The sequence below is a fragment of the Bufo gargarizans genome, chromosome 4 (genome assembly GCF_014858855.1).
Source record: "Bufo gargarizans isolate SCDJY-AF-19 chromosome 4, ASM1485885v1, whole genome shotgun sequence".
Classification (NCBI taxonomy): domain Eukaryota; kingdom Metazoa; phylum Chordata; class Amphibia; order Anura; family Bufonidae; genus Bufo; species Bufo gargarizans.
In genome coordinates, this window is record NC_058083.1 from 4,767,447 (window position 1) to 4,794,758 (window position 27,312).

The following is a 27,312-nucleotide window of genomic DNA, read 5'->3' on the forward strand; positions in this document are numbered from 1 at the left end:
TAATTTTTCGAGTTTCACCTTTATATATATATAAGGCCTCATGCACACAACCGTTATTGTGTTCCGTTCCGCAAAATGGGGTTCCGTGATCTGTTTCCGTTTTTGTTTCCGTGTGTGTTCCTTTATTTTTGGAGGAACACCAGACATAAAGGAAAGTGTGCCATTGACTTGAATTGGTCCGCGAAAATAATAAGAGGACAGGTTATATTTTTTTGACGGACTGGAACCACGGATCACGGACGCGGATGAGAAACGGTGCATTAGCCGAGTTTTCAACGGACCCATTGAAATTCAATGGAGAGGACAACGGACACGGAATAAAACAACGGTCGTGTGCATGAGGCCTTAGAAATAGAAAAATAGCAGCACAGACTGGTGTAAATAAATGGGTGCGCGTCCAATTGGAATAGGCACTTACCCACAATATACACGTAAAAAGGAAAAACGGACAGCACTCCAATGTTCCAAGGATAAAGTAAAAACCTTTTTTTCACCCATGTGGTAAAACAATGTTTCGGCTCAACAATAGAGCCTTTCTCCAGCAAAGAACCAAAGCACACTGAGTGAAGTATATACCCCAGACACAATCTAGTGCTTGATTGCGTCATCTCATTACATAATTAATCAATCACAGCAAACAAACATGTGAGTGGAAATGACATAAGATAAAAATACAGATCAATACATAAAATCAAGTAAATAGTAAATATCCGAAACTCATATTTATTCATGTAATACCTTGCACCGATGATCTACATGTATATAAGTGTAATATATACATGATACAAACATGATTGGACAATAATGTGTTAATAAAGTGCCATGTGCAATAAATTAATTATGCTGAGGAGAAAAGCGCAAAGGACAAAGTTAAGTATACACACCGGATGGATCGCGATCTCGTGTAACAACAACGCCGTAGATCCCAACGACATAGCTACCGCGTGTGCCCAAGGTTGCGTATAATCGTCAAAGGCCTCATGACGTAAGTCTGCGCAGTCCAGTAGCTCTCACCACGTGGCCATCTTGGAAAAGGTCAGAGACGACCTATGTCACAGGCGCATGCGCCAAACATCATTGGGATAGCTGCGCCATGTTGGTAACTGGCAAAACCTAAAATGAATAAGGGCTCACATGAGTCCGAAATAAGGGCATCTAGTGGAAAAATAGATCGAAGGGTGGGGAGAGTGCATCCTGTCAAGAACACATCTTCCTTCCACTGAAAGGGAAAAAGCCAAAACAGAAAACCGCACGCCAGCGCAGGATCTGTCAGTTGCTTCCTCGAATATCAATCATTCATCCTCAATATACAGTACAGACCAAAAGTTTGGACACACCTTCTCATTCAAAGAGTTTTCTTTATTTTCATGACTATGAAAATTGTAGATTCACACTGAAGGCATCAAAACTATGAATTAACACATGTGGAATTATATACATAACAAAAAAGTGTAAAACAACTGAAAATATGTCATATTCTAGGTTCTTCAAAGTAGCCACCTTTTGCTTTGATTACTGCTTTGCACACTCTTGGCATTCTCTTGATGAGCTTCAAGAGGTAGTCACCTGAAATGGTTTTCACTTCACAGGTGTGCCCTGTCAGGTTTAATAAGTGGGATTTCTTGCCTTATAAATTGGGTTGGGACCTTCAGTTGCGTTGTGGAGAAGTCAGGTGGATACACAGCTGATAGTCCTACTGAATAGACTGTTAGAATTTGTATTATGGCAGTCCGAAAAATTGGGAAAACTGGGAAAGTGTCCCCAAGTGCAGTCACAAAAACCATCAAGCGCTACAAAGAAACTGGCTCACATGCGGACCGCCCCAGGAAAGGAAGACCAAGAGTCACCTCTGCTGCGGAGGATAAGTTCATCCGAGTCACCAGCCTCAGAAATCGCAGGTTAACAGCAGCTCAGATTAGAGACCGGGTCAATGCCACACAGAGTTCTAGCAGCAGACACATCTCTAGAACAACTGTTAAGAGGAGACTGTGTGAATCAGGCCTTCATGGTAGAATATCTGCTAGGAAACCACTGCGAAGGACAGGCAACAAGCAGAAGAGACTTGTTTGGGCTAAAGAACACAAGGAATGGACATTAGACCAGTGGAAATCTGTGCTTTGGTCTGATGAGTCCAAATTTGAGATCTTTGGTTCCAACCACCGTGTCTTTGTGCGACGCAGAAAAGGTGAACGGATGGACTCTACATGCCTGGTTCCCACCGTGAAGCATGGAGGAGGAGGTGTGATGGTGCTTTGCTGGTGACACTGTTGGGGATTTATTCAAAATTGAAGGCATACTGAACCAGCATGGCTACCACAGCATCTTGCAGCGGCATGCTATTCCATCCGGTTTGCGTTTAGTTGGACCATCATTTATTTTTTAACAGGACAATGATCCCAAACACACCTCCAGGCTGTGTAAGGGCTATTTGACCATGAAGGAGAGTGATGGGGTGCTGCGCCAGATGACCTGGCCTCCACAGTCACCAGACCTGAACCCAATCGAGATGGTTTGGGGTGAGCTGGACCACAGAGTGAAGGCAAAAGGGCCAACAAGTGCTAAGCATCTCTGGGAACTCCTTCAAGACTGTTGGAAGACCATTTCAGGTGACTACCTCTTGAAGCTCATCAAGAGAATGCCAAGAGTGTGCAAAGCAGTAATCAAAGCAAAAGGTGGCTACTTTGAAGAACCTAGAATATGACATATTTTCAGTTGTTTCACACTTTTTTGTTATGTATATAATTCCACATGTGTTAATTCATAGTTTTGATGCCTTCAGTGTGAATCTACAATTTTCATAGGCATGAAAATAAAGAAAACTCTTTGAATGAGAAGGTGTGTCCAAACTTTTGGTCTGTACTGTATATATATACATCTAATATCCTAAAATTAAATATAATTCATAAATGCTGATTACACAAGCAGGGTACCGCAAGTAGACTTGAAATAATATGAGATCACACTTTGCTACACATGTCGGTGGGCACATCTTTCATAAATCCTCATCCTCCGCTCCTCTTCAGTATGCAATGTGATAAATATTATATTTATATTTAATACATTCTTATAAAACTACCTCATACGCAAGAGAGAGCGCAGTGAACCCGGCTGGGCTAGAGGGCAAGCTGACATCTCACAATATGTTCCCAAATGTGTAATCAACCTTCAGGCCGTGTGGCTTTAGACTATTCAAAGTGTAAAATATTTACTCTATTGCCACCTCTCCTGGGAATAGGACCATGATCTACAATCCTTTTCTGTATGTTTGAGTTCCAAAAAATGTTTTTCGAAACCGGTAAATCAAGACGTTTCTTTCTGATAGTGTATCTGTGGTTATTGAGGCGAGTTTCTAAATCTGTCGATGTCTCACCAACATACAATAAATTGCATGGACACAAAACTAGAATTACACGTTAAGTGGCACAAATATGGTAAGTCACCCCAGTGCTGTCCTTTTTTTGGGTACTTTCACACTAGCGTTTTTCTTTTCCGGCATAGAGTTCCGTCCTAGGGACTCTATACCAGAAAAGAACTGATCAGTTTTAGGCCTCATGCACACGACCGTTCCGTTTTTTTGGGGTCCACAAACCGCAGATCCGCAAAAAACGGGAACCACCCGAGTGCCTTCCTGCAATTTGGCCCATTGTAGAAATGCCTATTCTTGTCCGCAAAACGGACAAGAATAGGACTTGTTATATTTTTTTTTGCGGGGCTACGGAACGGAGCAACGGATGGGGACAGCACACGGAGTGCTGTCCACATCTTTTGCGGCCCCATTGAAGTGAATGGTTGCACATCCGAGCCGCCCAAACGGTGGCTCGGATGCGGACCAAAACAACGGTCGTGTGCATGAGGCCTTATCCTAATGCATTCTAATAGAGAGCAATCCATTCAGGATGTCTTCAGTTCAGTCTTTATGACTGTTCAGGACGGAGATAATACCGCAGCTTGCTACAGTTTTATTTCCGGCGAAAAATCTGGAATGCTGGATCAGTTTTTTTTTCTTCTTTTTTTTTTTTTACATAGGAATGTATTAGATCCGGCATTCAAAATACGAGTATGCCGGATCCGTCCTTCCGGTCTGCGCATGCACAGACTGAAAAAAATAAATGCCGGATCCGTTTTTCCAGATGACACCGGATAGACTGAACCGGCATTTCAATGCATTTCTAAGACGGATCAGGATCCTGATCAGTCTTACAAATGCCATCAGTTTGCATACGTTTTAACGGATCCGGCAGGCAGTTCCCGCGACGGAATCCTCTGCCGCAAGTGTGAAAGTAGCCTTTCCTTTATGTATTTAAAGCTCCTCCTAGTGGACACCACAGGCACAAGTTTGTCATTTAACTCAATAGCTCAGCGAGAACCAAAGAACTGCCCTAGGTGCATTCCTGCAAACAGATGCCCAGTCCTGAACATCTTGTTTCTAAGTACTTTATTTTCAAGATCTCTGCTTGCTGTCAGCATATCCAAATGTCATACTTTACCAGTCTAGGTGGGAGGTTCTCAGCCTTAGAGTACATGCCGCACTTTCCCTACACTCGATAGCACAGTGTAGGATCGATCCCATGTTTATTAAGACCGCAAGATAAATCCCTCTGTTGTCCTGAACTCCGCTCGTACTGATACATTGTAACAAACAGCAGGTATATAAGCAGCGCTAGTCCTCCTCCGCAGGACTTTCAGTGAGATGGGACTGGACAGCATCACGGGGTTGGAGAGTCTCTTTGCCTCCTTGTGTAGACCGCTATTATAAGCGGATAATCTTTCTAATCCTGGAAAGTCTTCTCTTCCACTTGGCACTTGACGAATTCCCACTTATTGTTATTACGGGACTAAATCATCAGTCATCACCATAAGTGCTTCTCTTGTTTGTGGCATCTGGAAATCTTGGCTTACCGTGGCAGGATGCAATGAGTCAGCGAAACAGCGGCTGACGCGGTGCGGTCCGTGTTCTGCTGTCAAATGAAGGTCTCAAGCTGGCTGTTTCGGTCCACATTTCCGTATCATTACCGTACCTGATCGGGCTCCCCTCTGCTAACCAAAACTGAGAGCTGAATACCCAGCATGTAATACCGTATAACTGTGGACCCTGCAGGGAAAATAACTGGCCATACAATAGTATCAGTCTGGTGGCTCTCTTCAGGAGATCCACCGACGCATGTCCCCTGACCCGGCGCCTCCCCAGTAGCGCACATGCAGAGATCAGGAGAATGTGTTACGTGCTGCTTCTCATGCATCTGGAGTAGAGTGAGCGGAGGACGTACTGTCATATAGTGCCAAGATAATATTACCGTTATATAGTGCCAACATACTGTAACATGCATAATCTGAATGATGCTCCTTTAACGGGGTTGTCCAGGCATACTTTCCCGGCCAATCTGTCATTACACTTCGGTAAGGTGGGTTCCTGAGGCGAGTATCGTGTACACCACCCATTATTTAGAATTGGACCCTGCACAAGACTTGCTGTGTGATGGGCAGTTGCCTTGGCAACTCGATGGGCCAACGTGCAGTTGCATCTCTCAGAGACAGGTTGGAGAGTATATGTAGACAACCCATTTACATTGCCTGCATAATACTGCCCTATAGTTCCCATGTAACCTTTCAATTCTCAGATAATAAACCATTACTTGCCCAATAATATTGGGTGGTTTTAAAGAGGACCTTTCATCGGTCCAAACATTGTGAACTAAGTATCATGACAACTGGCAGGATGACAGGCCGAACTGGATGGACAAATGTCTTTTTTCGGCCTTATGTACTATGTTACATATACAGCGGCGCCCAGGGATCTCACTGCACTTACTATTATCCCTGGGCGCCGCTCCATTCTCCCGTTATGTCCTCCGGTATGTTTGGAAACTTGGTTACAGTAGGCGGAGACTTAGGGGACTTGGTTATAGTAGGCGGAGTCTGCCCTTGTTCTGCTGGGCGTCTCCTTTTCCTAGGCTGTAGCGCTGGCCAATCGCAGCGCAGAGCTCACAGCCTGGGAGGTTTTTTCTCCCAGGCTGTGAGCTCTGCGATGCGATTGGCCAGCGCTACAGCCTAGGAAAAGGAGACGCCCAGCAGAACAAGGGCAGACTCCTCCTACTATAACCAAGTCCCCGAACATACCAGAGGACATAACGGGAGAACGGAGCGGCGCCCAGGGATAATAGTAAGTGCAGTGAGATCCCTGGGCTTCGCTGTATATGTCATGATACTTAGTTCACAATGTTTGGACCGATGAAAGGTCCTCTTTAATTTGCTCCTGGGGTTTCCATCCTCCCCTAGTAAAGGAGAACCTTTGGCAATTAATTCACTTTGCTAGATTTTTTATGTAGATGCTCTATCCTCAGGATAGGCCATCAATCTCTGATTAGTGGGGGTCCGACATGCGGCACTCCCACCCATCAGCTGTGCTGCAGTAGCCTCGGCTCCCTGCACATTGTACAGCGCTGAAGCTACCCCTGACACAGCTCATCAGTGGGGGTGCGGGGTGTTGGACCCCGCGGCTCAGATATTGATGGCCTATCCTGAAGATAGGCCATCCGTATTAAAATATTGGAATACCTCTTTGAATACCTCCCCTGAATAATGTAAAAAATAAATAAAAAATCAGACATTACATAGTACATGGCACCGTCTCTCTAACAAACCTAGAACGAGCCCTGTACCTCACATGGATCCACAGAATCTCCTCATTTATTGCTCCAATTGTTCTGCTCGGTTTATTTCAAGCTGTCAGCTTAGGGGGGCGTGTCTGCAGCTGGTGGCAGTTGGAGGATGGAACTGAGCACGTGCGTCCATCTCAGTGAGCCGGACAGAGAAATTAGAAAAGGAGCAAACAGCAGGTGGCGCTCTACAGATTTCATTGAATTCACGTGGGAGCTATAATACATTTTTAATTACATGCAATTACAAAAATATTCAGATCCAGGTGCTGGTTTGATAAATGTCGACTATTTTTCATGGGACACCCCTTTAAGGTAATTTTACAGTAACATTAATACATTTTGATGTAGCGATAGTTGATGTCTTCCTCTTCTGTGGTTGTTTTTTTAAATCACTGTTTTCCTAGTTTGCAAAGCTGGGTGACAACCGATCTAGTCCTGCAGGACTCTGCAGGAGTTGTCAGCCCCTGAATGGCACACTTGTCTACAGTAGTTCTTCCTGGCACTGTACGCTCTCCCCGCATACGTCCCCTTCTGCTGCTCCTGTCACTGCCAGCTTTGTGGAGTTTTATGGTTTTATGGAGCTCTGATTAGCTTCATTTATTCCACTCTGGCCGCTCATTAAATGTCAGGACGCTATTATAGGTACAATTAGAAGAAATATTCCTCCGTGTAAAACTGGCCGTGACCCCTTCTCAGGAGGAGTGTTCCCATGTGCCCCTGATTAACTAGAGCTCCTTCCCGGACGGCGATTTAACGACACATTACACAATGGAAAGATGTGCAGCCAGGAGATAATGGGGCTGCGGCCACTGCTCAAGTAACATCCAGTGCCCGCTGCTTAAAGAATCGAAACGCACAAAGCATCCGGGGAATATCCTCACAGACTGCACTCCGAGGCCATGCTCATGTCTGGGGAAGGCACTTACTGGATTCTAGTATTATTGCGTATTCAGCATTAAAGTCATCAAATATTTGACGTGTTTCAGATTAAAGGGGTTGTCCCAAAATATTCTACAGATTTTAAACCAGCACCGGGATCTGAATACTTTTGAAATGGCATGTAATTAAAAATTTAGCATAGCCACTGAGTTATTCAATACAACGTATCTGTATAGCGCCACCTGCTGTTTGCTTTTTTTCTTATTTCTTTGTCCTGCTCTTTGTCCTGCACATGCTCAGTTTCATCCTTAATCTGACTCCTGAGCTGTGATAGGGAGAGCATGGACACGCCTCCTGAGCTGTGATAGGGAGAGCATGGACACGCCTCCTGAGCTGTGATAGGGAGATCATGGACACGCCTCCTGAGCTGCCTCAGAAAAGACACACCCCTTGAGCTGTCAGCTTGATATAAATCTAGCAGAGCAATGAATGTGGAGATCTCTGGATCCATGTGAGGTACAGGGCTGGTTCTAGCTTTGTTAGAGAGAGGTTGTCATGGACTGTATGTCCTATTTTCAGTTTCTACATTAATCATGGGATAACCCTTTTAGCCAGAGTCTTTCTTATACGTACATTGAGAAGAATTTCATATGCCAGCCTTAAAGGGGTATTCTCATCTCAGTTAATGGGAGCATATCGCTAGGATATTCCCCTATTGTCTCATAGGTGCGGGTCCCACCGATATCGAGAAATTCCTATGCACTGACCTCCCTCTTTTGCCAGTTTTATAATGTACTGTGTGAAGGAAATCAAGAGGATTTGGCGGTGTATGCCTGAGATTTATCAGTGTATTTATGCAAGTTCTGTGTTTCCCCCCTGCCGCTGCACCTAATGACTGGCCTCACCAATGATGTGTCCCCAGGAGTCATGTCACTTCTGGATCAGGTGCTCTCTGGGAACACATTACCGCTGAAGCCAGTCAGGTAGCAAAGTAAATGTAGTTCCCTTCACAAGTCCCTCTGGGTGTGGGGATTAAAGAAAGAATACTGGACAACCCCTTTAGAGGGGTTTTCCAAGGTATTTTAAGTGATGACCTATCCTGTGGTATAGTGGCTGTGCTTGGTATCGCACTTAGCCCCATTTAGTTCAGTGTGGCTGGGCTGCTGCTCCTGTAGGTCATGAGACAGATGAACGTGACACCACAGGCCTAGGAAAAGCTGCAAGACGGCCGAGGCGCAACTGCAAGCGCTTTCTCAAACAGCTGATCGGCGAGGGTTCCCGGTGTCGAACCCCTACCTATCAGATACGCATGACCTGTCTGGTCATCATTTAAAATATCTCAGAAAACCCCTTTAAGCAAAGCTATGGCCCCTTAAAGTGGATCTGTCACCCGGATCAGCCCTATACAACCAGGCACATAGCCCGGTAGGGCTGACGCTGATTAAAACGATACCTTTCTTTTATCTGTAGGTAGTAGTGTTGTGGAGAAATTTGAACTTTTATAAATATTCTTAAAAGCTATTGGAGACGGGCTTATGCGGTTCAAACACCACTCCAACGACACCCCTGGTGCTCCATTCTGACTTCCCACCCTTCAGAATGAGGTCTAGCAATAAGATCTCGCGCCTGCTCAACCGCTGTCTAGAATGCCGCTCACGTCACTGAACCCGAAATTGGCGGTGTGGTCTGCTTGAATCAATCTGCTCTGCCTCTTCCAGTTTCAGTGATGTGAATTGCACACGCGCATTATGCATCTTGGCTCATTGGGATGAAGCCGAAGGTGTTGTGCCGCACGTGCTATTCTAGAAAGTGAGTGCTCAGGCTTTCAATCGGAAGGGGGGGGGGCATGACTTCAAGGAAAAGGGCGTCAGTATGGAGCACCAGGGGTGTCGCTGGAGTGGTGCTCATACCACATAAGCCCGCCTCCTGGTGCTCCAACAGCTCCTTAGCCTGTTTAAAAAAGTAAAAATTTCTCCACAACCCTACTACCTACAGATAAAAGAAAGGTACTGTTTTAATCATCGTCAGCGACCCTACCGGGCCATATGCCTGGTTGTATATGGCTGATCCGGGTGACAGAGCCACTTTAAATCTCAGGATCGTCAGGTTACGGCAGTGAGATCTTGTCACACCTTGCCCTGTGAATGTGCGGAGATCTGCCAGGCTGGCTGCACATATTTGACTCGTTTCTTTGTTTTGGTTTGAGTCGAGCTGGATCCACCTTCCCTCAGGTGTACTGGGTTGATTGTTAGGGTTAGGTTAGGGTTTATTTATTCCTCCTTCTCCCAGTGGCCTGTGCGGGTTATAGTTTATTCCTGTGGGCTTTGGATGTGTTGTGGATTGTCTGCTGCAGCTCAGCTCAAGATAAGTCCTTTCTGTTTCTTCCCTTGTTGTCTTTTGTCTAGGCCTCTAGGGAGACGCTTGGTTCCTCCTGCTTGAGGAAGCAGGTCGCCTCTTCCCCTTTCCCTTCTGCTCAGTGTTGTCCCAGGGTATATAGACGTAGGCACGAGGGCATGTGCATATCCACCATAAAGGTATGCACATGTGCACAGCAGTATAGGGAAAGCTTCAGGGATCGCTAGGAGGTGACCCTTTCTTCCTAGCTTTTGGGCCAAGTCTATTGTTCTGTTTTGTTTTCCCTGTGTTTGGTTATTTCCCTGCTGATATACCTTCTGTGACAGATCTCCAGCAATCAGAAAGTGATTGCAGATCTTAGCAATATGAGAAATGGGTTCAGTGGGTATATAAACAGCACAGCGATCTATGGCCGCCTCATGAAGTAGCTCTAATTATTTGCTGCAGCTTTTTTCATAATGTCCTTATAATATTTTTTTTCCAACTTTGCAGAAAAGAGAAAAGTACCTCACATGCCCTGAATCTAATCAGAAGAAAAGTTGATTTTACTCCTGCCAAGCAAATAGGACGATCATTTTTCACATTCTTACATTTTCCAGGGTAGTTTCAAGTTAGATTATGTTACTGTTGCTTATGAGTTCCTGCAAACTCCCCGAGCCCCTGCCCTGGTTGTAGCAGTAAGGGCCCAAGTGAATTTTACAGGGAAATATTGCTAACATTTCACGCAGTATGTTTTCTGTTGTCTGCCATAGATACAGTTAATGTTTTGTGTGCGTCTGATTAGTGTGGAAAAAAGAAATTAATGCCCTTCTGTATTATGATTTATGGACGAAAGTCTGTGCCCGGTGTCATTTTGCCAACTCTGAAGTCAATTTTTTTTTAAACCCCCCATCCCCCCCTTCAATTTGGATATTAGAACCGGCTACTGGTTTTGTTGATCTTTTCAACTTGTGAATGGGCCTAATTCACATCTTAGCAGCATGGGATCTGAAAATTATTAATGCTGCAATTCAGACAGTGATATTGAGTGAAACATTGGCCAAGTGTGCGAGATGGAGAGCGGTAGAATTTCATGAAATGGTTTTCAGGTGCATTTTTACTTCTCCCGTCAGCTCATGTAATGCAGGTTTGAAGTTACGTGGCTTTCTGTGCTTTTGTAGTAGATTTAGTTAATTCCAAGTTTATCTCTGCGAAACTCACCCCACGTTCTTTGTGTTTTTGGTATTCGCAGGCTAGTATATGACCATTTTCAGTTTTACAGATTAGTAATTGTGTTTACAATTTAGAAAAGGTAAAAAATTTGCAAATGTACTGTATTTGGATTAGAAAACCTGGTTTCATGTATCCTGTCGGGGAGTTCATAAAAGCGGGACTCCTTGATTTAGGATCCTCATCTCATGGCCAGTATGGATAGTGGTTGTGAAGACCATCTCTTGCCTCAGAGAATCTTCCTGTCCTACATTAAACCTGTTTATTTAAAGGGTAACTGTCATGTTTTCATCAAAAAATTAATTTTAGCATATGTTACTGCTGCAGCAGCATTATGCATAAAGCAGTCTTTAGTTTCTTCACATACCACTGTTTTCCTTGAGTTTTTCCCTTAGTTACGGCTGTTTAAACATTTGCAATATGAGGACCTTCTGAAGATGGCTCCTCTGCCAGTTCTCTGAGGCCAAAACTGCATTCCCTCAGGTCACATTCAAATTTGCTGTAGCCAGCAGCTTTCTGCCAGCCAATCAGATTGGATTACTCAGAGACACGCCTCCTCACTCTGAAGCCTAATGCAGGCATGCAGTGTGAAGGACCGCCCCTCTGTCTTCCTAACCGGAGACGGATGAGCCATAGCAACGGTCTTTTAAGGGAGCAGTGGAAAGGGACAGGAGACATTGATGGAAACTGTTATTATAAGGTAATTACAGATCTTTGATGATCATTGACAGACTAACTCAGGTATACATGCCTAGCTGTAATAAACTAGCAAAAAAAAATGACAGTTACCCTTTAAATGGGCACACCATTATCACTTACTCACAGAATAGATGATGAATGTATGATAGCTGAGGACCAACCACTGGGACCCCCACCAATCACTAGAATAGGAGCCCCTGAAACCCATGTGTGACTGTAGCTGCGGTCGCACTCAGTTGTCTATTGGCCTGCCGAATTCAGAGCTTATCCACCTCCGTTGGAGCCGTTGACACTACGGGGGGAAATTTTTCATTGTCTTTGCCCCTTATTTCTGGCTTAAAAAAAATCGCAAACCATCTGCACATTGATGATACATTGTCGCAAGTGTTTTTATGCCACCCTTTGCGCTTTTTTCGAAAGGGGGCATGGTGGGGAAGGGGTGTGATCAGCAGCCACAACACACATTGATCTTCGTTTTCTGGAGCAAATGAAGATAGAAATCTGTGGCAGGTCTGAGCTGCCATAGATTTCTTTGTAGCCGCGTGGTCTGCTGGAGGAAGCACCTAATATACGATGAGGCATGCAACTCATCATAAATAAGGTGCATCCTCTGGTAGAATTTCTCCCCCATAGTTACACTACCATTGCATTCACACAGGGGTCTCAGAGATCCCTACTCTAGCGGTCCCAGTGGTTGGAAGCCCTGCTATCATACACTTATCAAGAGATGATAAATATTGTTTGTTGGTCAATGAACCCAGAAGACTCCAGGACCTCCATTCTTGTGATGGTTTCCGTGTTCAGACCCCCAGCGGTCATACATTTATCACCTGTCCTGTGGATAGCTAATAAATATTGTTCGTATGCAAACTCCTTTTATTTTCCCTGTGGTGGCAAGGAAACCGAACCCTCACCATCAGGTTCCACGCGTTCTACAGCTAGTCGGAGCAATGGGATATTTGTGATCAGCTTATTGACAAGGGACCCTCCTAACCAGAAGAAGTTGCCCAAAGTGGAAAACCATTTTAAAGATACAGTTATGGCGGGCAAAAGTTAGACACGGTGTCATGCTTATTGTACGGGCTCGGGGGGGCATGACACAAATACTCCCTGTGGTATTCTTTTGAATCCATGCATCCTACTTCGCCCCCTCGGGCCCTGCGCTAGTCACAACACATCTCATCAGTGTTACTCAGAGTCTTCCTTTAATATTGTAGTAGATACAAGTTCTGTATGAAAATATTTCAAGCATATTTTAAAAGGGATTGTCCACTTGCAACCGATAGTATTGATCAAAGCATAAAAACAGAAGATGATGTAACTTTAGAAATAATCACAAATAAATAAAATCTCTTACCGTTCTGTGTATGCAGCTCTTTTGCAGTCCTATGTGTTTCCTTAGATATACAGCACAAACAAACCCCATGTGTGAATCTGCAGATATGTATAACTTCTTTTACGGTTGCCCCCTATTTCTGTAGGTTAATATTTGCGCTTTATACAGAAAGGTGACGAGCCCTGCCAAATTCTATGTAAAAAATTTAAAGTGGCCTAACATATTCTCTTTTTCAGTTGCAGCAAGCGGCCGATGTGTCTCAGATGAGAGGGGCCCGGGTCATTTCCGCTGAAGATCTTCTTTTCCTCATGCGCAGAGATAAGGTAAGCATTGTATTGTTGTGGAACCTGTCCACTGATCAAGACGTCATGCACACGACTGTATTTCCTATATGTGTCCAAACCGCATTTTTGCGGATTGCATACAGGCCAATTCATTTCTATAGGTCCACTAAAATAAACGACAGCACACGGATGTATAGTATTTAGTTAACGGGACACAAGCACCATACTGCACACCCGGAGTGCGAACTGAATACTACACCGCATGCAGATGTGCTGTCCGCCTCCGTGTGTCCATTCCATAAATTATAGAACATGTCCTATTGTCTGTATTTCTAACAATGGGAGTGAGAAAAATGCGGAGTGCACATGGAGGGCATCCGTATTTTGCATATTTGTGTTTTCCAGGATGTTCTTCATGACAGCACCACATGGAGGATGGCGTTATTGACCTCTAAAGGGACAGGATTGGCAGAGAGCTTCCCTGCTGGGAATGAAGATCTTGGTGCGTGGATGGCAAGAAGTGAGCACAGGGATGGATCAGGGGCTTTCACCTCTCTTTCCCTTATGCTGGTGCTCTGCTAGCACTCCACATGGTTGGGGTCCACTGGCCTTTCCAGTTCCCTATTCAGGCCGCATGGTCTGGTTTTGGGTGCCGCTTCCCTTGGTTAAGGGCTCTGGGCTCTGTATGTCTCCTCCGCATCTGTGCGGTCAGTGCTCTGGTTTTGGCTGGGAAGCACATGGGACGCCAGATGTCACTTCCAGGTGTCGTCAGTGCATCAGGAAGGCCAACGTCCTCAACATCGGGCGCTGTCTTGAGCGGCTGACATCACTTCCTGTGATATCGACACGTCATTGAAGGACGTTGACGTCGGTGTCTGACATAATCTCTGGCCAGGGAAAACAGGGCGCAACCATTTTTCTTAATCCAAATGAAATCGGGATCCGAAATTCTGGTAGCAGGACCGGAAGTGGAGGTGGCAACAATGCTGGTGTCCCCTATGGGTAGATTCGCATTGCAATGGATGGGTGACTCTCCAGGTGAATCGAGTCCCCAGAAATTAGGAGGAGTCTCCTATACCAAATAGCTCTGCAGTACCCACATAGGTAAAATATTGAGAGATGAACAACTGTCTTTGTTCAATGAAACTAAGAAGATGATTAGATACGAAGTTCAGTCATCAGTGGCATCCGCAGCCATTCACCCCTCAAAGTCAGCAAAAAAGAAACAATGAGGAGGAAGAGAAGGCAAAGAGAGGAAGTTCTTTTCTTCAGAAGATCTAGACTCTCTTATTTTAGAGGTCCTTCAAACTATGGATGTAAAATTGGTTTCAAAACCCCACTATATCCAAGATGAGATGTTTGGCGGGTTAAAAGCTAAAAGAAAACCTTTATTTCCAGCAAATGACAATCTAAGGACCCTTATTATGAAAGAATGGGAAGATGCAGAAAAGAGACTTTATTACCTGGCCTTTAATTCAGAAGACACCAAATTATGGGTCGAGACCCCCAGGATTGACATACCTATTGCTAAAGTATTCAAAAAGACTACTTTACCATTTGAAGATTCTTCACAGCCATAGATAGGAAAATGGATGGCCTCTTGAAGAGATCTAGGGAAGCATAATCGGCCCTAATAAATACTAATATTGCAGCCATGTCAGTGTCCAGATTCTTATATTTATGGCTGTCCGAATTAGAGAATCATATAAAAATGAAGACATCCAGAGAAGAAATCCTAGAATCCATCCTGCTTCTGAAACTGGCTACAGCTTTTGTATCAGATGCCTCTGCAAAGTCAATCAGATTTATGGCAAGAGGAAGTTCTCTGTCAAATACCACTAGACGTGCTCTGTGGCTCAAAACATGGTCTGGCAAAAAATTTTCTAAAACTGTGTACCATTCCATTCCCTGGATCCGATGTATTTGGGCCTGTTCTGGACACCATCTTATAGAAAAAAGGGCTTTCCAGAAAGAAAAATCCAAAAAGACACAGCCCTTTCAGAAACCTGGGCCCCGTTATCAGACACAAGCATACCGAGGAAAAGGCAAAACTGGAAGATGGAGTTACCCAAAAAAAAACGGTCTCAATATGCTAGGAGATAACCATCCTACAAAAGAAAATGAGAGTACTGTGTCTAATGACGTCATGCATATGAACAGTTCCCTGGAGTCAATTCCATTCACAGCTTCTTTTTGCACGGTGGGACAGAGATCAGAGCCCTTTGGACATGAAGGTCTGTCTACCCTTACAGAGTAATTAACAGTCTAACATGGTGGATAGTTCCAAAGTTCCAAGAAATCTGTCAAAAGGAGTCCCATGGTCTTTAAATCCTCAGATCCTGGTAACAACAGATGCCAGCAAAACGGGTTGGGGGGACCCAGGTCCAGAGGTCTTACTTCCAGGGACCGTGGAGCTAGGACATTTCTCAGTGGTCTGCAAACTTCAGAGAATTAAAGGCAATCCTAGATACATTCCTGAAAGAAGAACACCTCTTAAGGGGTCGCTGTGTTTGAGTATTATCGGACAATATGATAACTGTCTCATTCCTAAGCAGACAGTGAGGGGGTTCAAAACTCCCACCACTTCAGTTCCTGGCAGATCAATTATTCAGCTGGCCAGAGAGATTCTAGAGGTTCTATCAATTTCAGCCATCCATTTAAAAGTAAAGGCGAACTTCTTAAGCAGACGTTCCATCAGTCCAGGGAAATGGTGTCTCAAGAAGGACATCTTTCATCTTCTGTGCAAGAAGTGGAGGACTCCCCAGATGGACCTATTTGCCACTAGAGAAAACGTGCAACTTAATTTTTTTCTTTTCATTAAACCCATGGGACAGACCAGTGGTGGTAGATGCGTTATCCCAGGATTGGGATATGGATCTGGCGTATAACTTTCCATCTTTTCCCCTGATTCCTGCAGTCCTAAAGAAGCTCAGATGAGAACCGGTAACCTTAATATTGTTACTTCCATTCTGGCCCAAACAATCCTGGTTTCCGATGTTGAAAGATCTTGCACTGGAAGGACCATTTTTTCTCCCACCAGAAGAGGATCTTTTACTACAAGGTTACCCCAGGCATCCTCAAGTACACAGGCTGAAGTTAAAAGCATGGCTTCTAAATAACAAATGTTAAGAGCAAGAGGTTTTTCAGAATGAGTAATTTCTTTTATGCAACACAGCTTAAAAAAGTAACCTCTGCCATTTATGGTAAGATTAAAAAATAATAATAATTCTGTTCCTGGTATGATTCTGTTCATCAACAGGACCTTTCCCCTTCTACTCAGGACATTCCTGCAGGAATGTTTTGACATGGGTCTTAGACCCAGTACCATAAAAGTACAAATCTCCAGATTAAGTTGGTTTTTAGACTTTCCATTGGCAGAACATAGATGGATTAAAACCTTTTTCAGGGCCATGTCTCAAATCTGTCCTTCTATACAAAAGTTGGTTCCGCCCTGGGATTTAGCTATGGTCTTAAATTGCTTATGTAGTCATCCCGTTGAGCCTCTAAATGAATGTAACATCAAGATGTTATCTATGAACACTGCTTTCTTGGTGACCAATAACGTCTGCTAGAAGATTAGGGGAAATGCAGGCTCTATCTATCAGAGAACCATATTTAGGAATCTCGGAGGACAGAATAATTTTGAAGCCTGATCCGGCTTTTCTTCCAAAAGTGGTGTCAGCTTTCCATAGAAATCAAGAAATAATTATTCTTTTATTTTGTGCAGATCCGAGGAACCAGAAAGAATAAAAATTCTATACCCTGGAAGTCAGACGATTAGTGTTAGAATACTTAGACGCCACATACCCTTTTAGAAAGGACTCTGTTTTATTTCTACAGTTTTCAGGGAAGAACAAAAGAAAACAAACATCTAAATCCACAAATGCAAGATGGATAAAGTCAACAATTCTACAGTCCTATTTCTTTCAAGACATGGACTGCCCATTAAAAGTTACAGCCCATTCTACTCATGCAATCACCGTTTCATGGGCTGAAAAGGCGAATGCCTCAGTTGAACAGATTGCAGAACAGCAACTTGGTCCAGTTTTCATACATTCTGCAAACAGAGTTGGCCTGTGGATGGAAATTTCTCCAGGCCATTGTCCCTCCCTAATAAGTTGATCTTGTATTGCTCCATGCAGTGCTGTCATGGAGGACGTCCTGGAAAGTTGGATTTAGACCTACCGGTAAATACATTTCCAGGAGTCTGACATGACAGCACCCTCTTTATTTCCCTCCCCTATATTGGTGATGGTTTTCATGTATATACACTTTTTGGAGTTAAATAAATAAGTTTCTGTCTATCCTGGTGTGGTAATTGGAAAAACACTTGGGAGGGAGGGGCCTTTTAACTTTTCTGTGCTTCCTGTCCCTTTAGAGGCCAATAAGGATATCCTCCATGTGGTGCTATCATGTCGGACTCCTGGAAAACTATTTACTGGTACAGTCATGTGCAGTGCTGCGAATAACAAATTGGGCCTCAAATGGACTGCAGCAGTGATATTTATCCATAGTGACATAATGGCATAGTCACACAATATCATTATAAACAATACCTTGTTATGCCAATATCTCTTGAACATGCTACCAAATACTATGGAGAGAAATAATACCTAGTGTGTTCTTGATCATTAGCCTTATAAAAAAAACTTAGATAATGATATAAATAATGGTAGATCATGGCTGCCCTCTATGGGCAAGAATATTAGTACTTTTATACAGCATCCTATACACAAGAATACAACTACTATAATACTGTTCCTATGTAAAAGAATATAACTACTATAATACTGCTCCTATGTACAAGAATATAACTACTATAATACTGCTCCTATGTACAAGAATATAACTACTATAATACTGCCCCTAATGTACAAGAATATAACTACTATAATACTCCTCCTATGTACAAGAATATAACTACTATAATACTGCTCCTATGTACAAGACTATAACTACTATAATACTGCTCCTATGTACAAGAATATAACTACTATAATACTGCCCCCTATGTACAAGAATATAACTACTATAATACTCCTCCTATGTACAAGAATATAACTACTATAATACTGCTCCTATGTACAAGACTATAACTACTATAATACTGCCTCCTATGTACAAGAATATAACTACTATAATACTGCCCCTATGTACAAGAATATAACTACTATAATACTGCTCCTATGTACAAGAATATAACTACTATAATACTGCCTCCTATGTACAAGAATATAACTACTATAATACTGCCCCTATGTACAAGAATATAACTACTATAATACTGCCTCCTATGTACAAGAATATAACTACTATAATACTGCCTCCTATGTACAAGAATATAACTACTATAATACTGCCTCCTATGTACAAGAATATAACTACTATAATACTGCTCCTATGTACAAGAATATAACTACTATAATACAGCCTCCTATGTACAAGAATATAACTACTATAATACTGCTCCTATGTACAAGAATATAACTACTATAATACTGCCTCCTATGTACAAGAATATAACTACTATAATACTGCTACTATGTACAAGAATATAACTACTATAATACTGCTCCTATGTACAAGAATATAGCTACTATAATACTGCTCCTATGTACAAGAATATAACTACTATAATACTGCCTCCTATGTACAAGAATATAACTACTATAATACTGCCTCCTATGTACAGGAATATAACTACTATAATACTGCTCCTATGTACAAGAATATAACTACTATAATACTGCCTCCTATGTACAAGAATATAACTACTATAATACTGCTCCTATGTACAAGTATATAACTACTATAATAATGCCTCCTATGTAGATGAATATAACTACTATAATACTGCCTCCCATGTATGTGAATAAAACTGCCTTAATACTGCTCCTACTGTATGTACAAGAATATAACTACTATAATACTTACCCATATGGACCGGTTGCAATTTGTGAACTGATAGAAGATTGGTCGTGCTGTATCTGATTGGACGGTGTATCATGTGACTGTCCGTACTTTTATTTTGCATTAATAGAAAAAACTGAAACGGCTGCTGAAATACATGGTGTTCCGGGATTACAAATCGAAAGTCCTCAAAGGCGTTGAGGAGGAGGATCTAGAAGGTAGGTAGACCTCAATATACACCTGACATGGATGATGTGGCGGCACCGCAGCACTGAGTCTTGTTTAGGCGATTCCACGGGACAAGGGAAGGATTATAATTTGCTTGGCTCTTTGTAATCCGGATAAGCACAACATCCTTCTTAGGAGCGCACTTTTTCCTTCCGATGATGTTTTTACAAACTGGGAATGATGATGATAGTAATTGATTTCAGCGTCCGTAATTTCAGTGCGGTGACAATGGGCAGAGGGGATAGCCCGGATCTTTATTGCACAGGACAGCTGCTAATGCATTATTCAGGAAAATCCTGCCCAAGTTCTTCATTCACCAGAGACAACATAGACATGTGCAGAATGACTTATTCCATGTGTGCGTGTGTGCGGGGTCTGGTGCCAACAGGACGATTCATGGATTGGAATCATTTATTTTATGATTCTGGGATTAGGTAATTTTCAGTAGCTGCTGTTGAAATAAAGGAGCCACATTACCCATTGTAAATGTTACGGACACATGATAGGAAGCATGCTCAGGGCGGTTTTTAGAAAAGGTGAAAGCAATTTAAGGTTTTATTGAATGCCTCTGCCTCCAGGGCAAAAGTTACACCAGATATGTTAAGACTCTCCAGTAACTGTGAAATATGCTGGGGAATAAAAAATACAAACATATATTCTAGATTTAGATTAAAGGGGTTGTCTAAAATTACTATAAGTGTCTACTATTTTCATATCTGCTGGCTGTGTGTGGGACTGCCGCTCAGCTCTCTTATATAAAGGGGTTCTCTCACTTCAGCAAGTGGCATTTATCACGTAGATAAAGTTAATACCAGGCACTTACTAATGTATTGTGATTCTCCATATTGTTTCCTTTGCTGGCTGGATTCATTTTTCCATCACATTATACACTGCGCGTTTCCATGGTTATGACCGCCCTGCAATCAGTCAGCGGTGGCCATTCATTCACAGTGTATGAAAAAAAAGTTCCGGCCTCTCTGGTGGCTGGGACTGTAGGAGCGCACATAGGCTGGTGCTTTTTTTCCTATAGTGTGCAAGCATGACCACTGCTGATGGATTACAGGGTGGTCGTAGCCATGAATTCGAGCGGTATATAATGTGATGGAAAATGGATGGAATTTAGTCAGCAAAGGAAGCAATATGGATGATAACAATACATTAGTAAGTGCCTTGTATTAACTTTCTCCACATGATAAATGCCATTTGCTGAAGTGACACAACCTTTTATATGCTGCAATGCAAAGGAGAAGAGGGGCACTGCTTCAGTAAAATAATTTCTATTTAAAGTAGTGAAAACAAAAATGTGCATATCAATCAGAAATAATCAAAACACAAAGGATCAGTATAGAACTACATTAAAAACCATATACCCTGTTTTCCCGAAAATAAGACTTGTCTTATATTAATTTTTGCTCCCAAAGATGCGCTAGGTCTTATTTTCAGGGATGTCTTATTTTTCCATGACACAGGGGGATCAGAGGGGGGAATCAAAATGACACAGGAGAATCTGAGGGGGGATTACCATTTTAGTACCCCCTTCTTATCCTCCTGTGTCATTTTGATTCCCCCCTCTGATCCCCCTGTGTCATTTTAAGTGATCCCCCTCCCACCTTCACCAGACATCCCCCACCACTTTATCAGACATTCCCCCCCCCCCCACCTCAGTCACCCCTGTGTGTCCGCGCCAGCCAGATTCCACACAATGTGCCCGACTCCTGCCCTGCGCGACTCATGCACTGTCTAAATGTGACTCAGCCAGACTCTGTCAGGGCAGAGCGAGCAGCAGGCGGCAGCTTGTCCTGGCGGCGGAGCGGGCTCTCTGATTTAAAGAGACCTCGCACTGCCTGAACAGATCTGGCTGCGCTGCGGGCAATCAGTGAGCTGCGTGGCGGCGTCCGCCGCTACGGTCCACAGGAGTCAGATGCCTTACAGTAGCTTCTGGGGCCTTATATTCCGGGGGGCCTTATTATCGGGGAGGTCTTATTTTCGGAGGGAAGGGGGGGTGCCTTATATTACAGCGAGAGGCAAAACTGGAAGTAGGTCTTATTTTCGGTGGATGTCTTATTTTCGGGGAAACACGGTAGATGGTATAAAATTATACTCTTAGAATGGTTTAATTAAGCAGAAAAAAAAAACTATATATCATAAATGACCCATTTTTTTTTTTTTTTTCCGGCCCTTGGATGCGAAACTGTCTGACACTGCAGCCCTCAGGAAAAGGGGATATGCCTTACAACAGCCTAACCACCTAACTCTTTTTCCCGAATCCAGCTCCAGCAGTGGGGAAAGTAGCTAACTGGAGGGGGAGGGCTGCTTTAGATGCTGCTTTCTCCTAAGTGGTAGCAGCTAGAAACATGCAACTGGTCTTGTTTGAAAGCTGGCATTCCAACCAATCAGACAATGACAGCAATATGTTCAGCACAGAAATCGGGATGCTGTGAATGCAGCTGAAAGTGATAGTAAAAGCAGGTTTTACTCACGATTATACCCGACTCGATTTCTAACAGTGATTTCTCCTCTGTTGCTTGGACTTTAGCTGTTTTGTCTTGTATAAAAGCCTGGAATGTCAGCTTTCGAACAAGACCAGTTCCATGTTTCTAGCTGCTAGCATTCAGGAGATAGCAGCATCTGAAGCAGCCCTCCCTTCTCCAGTTAGCTACTTTTCCCACTGCCTGAGCTGAACTCGGGCAAAACAGTTAGGTGGTTAAGTGAATGATAACTAATATAGAGAAATTTTAACCCCCAGGAACTCTTGAACAGCCCCCATCACCAGAGAGCAGTTAAGTAGCAAGTGGGACTGCATACAAATATATATATATGTATATTTTATTGTAATCTTACCTTATCCAGGTCTCCCCATATAAAATATCATTACCTAACTCACCTTGTAATTATAATGAAAATGACTCTGCTCATTATGTCCTAGTCTATACTGCAAAGCAGACAGTTGAACTGCAGAAAACAGGAAGTCTTTGCTTACTATATGCTCTGGTCGTCCGTGTGAGAACTGGGATATTTTGGGATTTGTTTTATAGAAATTGTCACATTGAAACACAACAAAAATAATGTGTTTATAATGAAACCCAGATTTAAATAATCCCGCGTTTTCTGGTATTACTTTTACTTTAGTGCTGTGTTGCAGTAAATGATGCTTCTGCTCCATGAACATATAAATCTGGATCTCATCTCCATACTTTTCCATAGGACCTGTAATGTTTTGCCTGTTCCAGTACATGATTTACATGAGGAATGTCACACGCTGGATAAGTGCGTTGTAATAACACATTCACCTTTACTAGACCTACTGTTATGTGGCAAATGTGATGGGAAACATCAGTAGCTTTTCAGGGCTCGCCATTTTTCACTTTCCATCTTCTGCTCTGCATTGAGATTTAAAACACCTGAAATAATAAGTTTCAGGAAAGAGAATCGTATTTTTGGAAGACATTATGCAGTAATTTACATAACTGAGAAGGTTTTTAAATATATATTATTCACACAGTTTAGGAATGTTCTTATTTTACTTTTCAGGGTTATTTTTATATTTATATTTAAAATGTTGCTATGTTGTCCTTTGCATTTCCCTGAACTCACCTCTTGAAATCCTTAACAGTTATAAAATCGTTCTAGGTACCTGACATTACTAGTTGGTATACCAAAACCCAATAGTACTACCGGCCCACCCTTTATTCTCTCTCTTCTCTCTTGGTCCATCCTCCATAATGGGACAAGGATGTTTGGCCTCCGGCCCTATTTTTGTTTTTCTAACTGTCCCCCTTCTTTTTCTCACTGTATGTCTCCATTATGTTTTTATGAAGCTTGAATGCTCCTTCTTACTGCATTATTTACAGTACTTGTAATTCTTTACGCCTAGTATTTACAGGCTTATTTTATTATTTACTCCTTTCCCTTCTCTAAAATGTTCAATAGATAAAGAACATAAAGAATAAAAAAGACTAAAACTAGTGAGATGTTTTTAAACATTCAAGTTTTATTCATAATAGAAAAAAAATCCAAAAACATTTTAGGCTGTGCGCTGTGTAAAGCCGTTTTTTCCGATGCTGTTCCAATTCTTAAAGGGTTTGGCCACTTTCTGGTTACTGTTTATTAAAGTGTTTGTAAGATGATTACCTGGTACTTACTAATATAGTCTTTCTTGAAATTCAGAACCATTATCTATATTTCATATGGTATGCCACCTTGTTTGCCAGGTCTTTTTTGCTGTCCACACAGAAGTCTTGTGCATAAAATGGCTGCTGGAGGAGGGTCATGTGACCAGGCAAGTCACCTCCATGGGATGTCTTCTTCATTCAAACACATTGCACCTAAACTTCCTATAGAAAAAGTGCAGATGGTAGGTGCAGTGTGTTTGAAAGGAGGTGATTTGTCTGGTCACATGACCCTCCATCAGCAGCCATTTTATGGACAATGACTCCATGTGGACAGCACAAAAGACCTGGCAAACAAGGTGGCATGTCTTATGAAGTATAGAAAATGATGTAGAATTTCAATATAGTTATATAGTCATCTTACAAACACATCGATAAACAATAACCAAAAAGTGGCCAACCCCTTTATTTAAGGAGACTTGTAACTGTTTGGACATTTTGTTTGAAAATCTCCCATTTTGTTTCTGTTGCATTTCTGCTGATCTATGTCTCTCCGTGGTAATAGACTACAAACAAATCTGGTGTACTCTGATCTTGCAATCTTTCTTACACCCATTTGTCCCCTAGATTTTGGTATATTTGGTAAGTTAGTAAGACGTAGGGTCAGATAGAAAGGGGTATAATTGCAGAATTCTTGAAAATTCCATTCTTTTGGTCCAGGGGTTGGATACACAACCTCCTTCTTCTTTTCTCTAGTCTCCTTTTCCCTTACCTGCTTGGAACACACTTTGCTTAAAGGCTATGTACACCTTTGGGGACATTTTTTTAATGATTGCATTTTACTCATTTTGGACTAAAAACATTTTTTTGTTTAATTGTTCTTTATTAAAAATATTGAGCCATTCTGTCACAAAGGGTTAACTGTTTGTCTAGCTGTGTGAATACTACTTTTTAATTTTACTTTGCGCCTGTCATCTAATAAACCTTATCTCTAAATTACTAAACGGTCAAAAGCACTTATTTAAGCCGCATTGTTATCAGTAAGGTAAGAATTGAGCTAAAATGATTGTTTATATGGTCAGGGATCAGAAGCCGTCAGCTGAGCTGCCTGACAGGACAGATAGAAAATTCAGATTCTGCTACTAGAGTATCTCAGCCATGTACAGAGAAAAAGGATCCACATTTTTTATAAAGACCAATTGAAAAAATTTTTTTTAGCTCAAAATGAATACAATGCAATAATAATAGTAATAATACATAGCCTTTAAGTACTCTTCAATCAGAGCAGCTTTTATGTGGCAGTTGGGGCTGGGGCCCAGAGCTTAAACCTCCTGGGCCTCAATGCGAAATCTGTAAAAAGTAATATAAACTATATTCAAATATTGTTTGTTACCTTAGGGCAGTAATATAGCAGAGTGAGTAGTTATAGTTGGTTCATGATGTGAGGCAATGTTCTGTGTGGGCTCAGATGTTTTCATGCCCACATTCGTTTTGGATCTTGAATGATAGGAGTTATTTAGAGTAGAAGCACGTTTCTATGAACCAAACAGAACAAACATGATGCCCAATAGCCCCACGAGCATGTTGTATTTTTCCCCATCTAGGACCCACTGACTCTGTTTTAAAGGGGTTGTCCCATTACAACAACTTGGCAGAAGTCCAACGGGTTGGGCTTCCACCAAGAAAGAGAAAGAGGGCCAATATTCCCCTGTTTGAATGGAGTGGACACACATACGCTGCACTTCCATTCAGCTCTATGGGGCTGCAGGTGATAGCAGAGCACTTGTATTCGATAATCTCTAGCTGTCCCATAGAATTGAATAGCGCGCCGGTCATGCTATTCAATTATTCTAGTTGTTTTCTACAAAGCTCCAATTTCTCTGCATAAATATAGAAGTATTGTAAACTGCAACATTCTGGCAACCCACAGCCACCACTACAGAGGCTTAGGAGATAACTGTGTTATCACTGAGGTCAATCTATCTTCAGTTTGCAGTATACTACCCCCAGCTGTGACCACTTATGGTGTTTATGGGTGGACAGCGGTGTTTAAGGTGGACATTTATTCTGATTAACCCAAAAGAGGGAAGCACACTAACAAGAAGATACTGTAGGAAAGTAGATTGTAATCCCCAAGCATTTCAGTATATTATTAACATGTACTTTACATAGTAGGTAAACATAGTAGACATAGAGATTGGATCACAGTAGAGCTCAGTATTCAGATGTTTCCATGTTAGATCATCCTCTTGTTGACCCACTGCATCTACTACTTCGTCTGAATGCTCTATGGTATGAAAGTCCTACATGGATTGTAGTGAGGATGATACTTTCATGACATATTTGGTTTTCTAGGGTTTGATATCCAGGGCCTGATGTAATTCAAATGCCTTTTGCAGCCGTTTCTCACATGTCTAATATCGTCTTAAGATAAAAGATTTATTTGTAACTTTTTGTCATCATTTTTGGAGCAGAGAAGCTGGCCGCTAACAATAACGCAAACAAACGGCAAAAATTAGCCCAGGACTTTCTGAACTCCATTGACCAAACTGGGGAGCTCCTTGCCTTGATGGAAGACGATGAGATCGATGAAGTTAAGCAAGAACGGATGGAGGTAATGCTTCTTATTTATGTACTTAACCCTATCACCAAGGGTGGTATTCAAGTGCTTTACATCAGTTTCTCTACTTGACGTCAAGGGCGCCTACGGTGTCAAAGTGCCCCCAGAACATCATAATGCCACCAGATATTTCCACATGAATATACTGGTAATAGTTCCTAGTAGCTCCATACATTGTGCCTCCTGAAGGTGGGACAAGATATTGTGTGTTTAAAAATGGTCCCACAATCTGGGCTCCCTGAAATATGTCATTCCATACAGCGGTCCCTCTGAAATAAGTAACACATTGTATTGTGCCCCCCCCCATGAAAGAGTTAATACAATACACTGTGCCCCTGAAAGTGTCAATACAATACACTGTGCCCCCCTGAAAGTGTTAATACAATACACTGTGCCCCCTGAAAGAGTTAATACAATACACTGTGCCCCTGAAAGAGTTAATACAATACACTGTGCCCCTGAAAGAGTTAATACAATACACTGTGCCCCTGAAAGGAATAATATAAAACACTGTTGTTCCCCCTAAGCAGATAATATGATTCACTGTGACCACTGAAATAAATAGTGCCATACACTCTTACCCCTAAAATATAGACGATACGCTATGCCCCCGAAGTAACAGAATACACTGTGCCACCTGAAACAAATTATACAATACACTTCCCCTAAAGTTATATAAATATATACTGCCCCAGCAGAAACAAATACCACAGTGCTGCACAATATACTGTCCCAGCAGAGCCATTATGGTATACTAACTTATGTAAGCCATTAGGAGTCCATCAACAAGCTTATTCATGGTTTTGATGTTATCTCTGGGTATAACTCAGGATCAGTACAGGGTAAGTAATGTATTGTACACAGTGACTCCCCCAGCAGAATAGTGAGTGCAGCTTTGGAGTATAGTACAGGATGTAACTCAGGATCAGTACAGGATAAGTAATGTAATGTATGTACACATTGACTCCACCAGCAGAATAGTGAGTGCAGCTCTGGAGTATAATACAGGATGTAACTCAGGATC

At 42.3% G+C, this 27,312-nt stretch overlaps 1 protein-coding gene across 1 annotated transcript in view; it reads left to right on the forward strand.

Annotated features, from left to right (window-relative positions):
* The window catches only part of SUPT3H (SPT3 homolog, SAGA and STAGA complex component), a 319,193-nt gene extending 292,833 nt beyond the window's left edge, over positions 1–26,360 (forward strand). Inside the window, exons 4-6 of the mRNA XM_044289181.1 lie at positions 13,374–13,460; positions 19,462–19,549; positions 26,143–26,360. Of these exons, the coding sequence (XP_044145116.1) occupies positions 13,374–13,460; positions 19,462–19,549; positions 26,143–26,360 (393 nt within the window). The remainder of the gene's footprint in view (positions 1–13,373; positions 13,461–19,461; positions 19,550–26,142) is intronic.
* Positions 26,361–27,312: the final 952 nt, after the last annotated feature.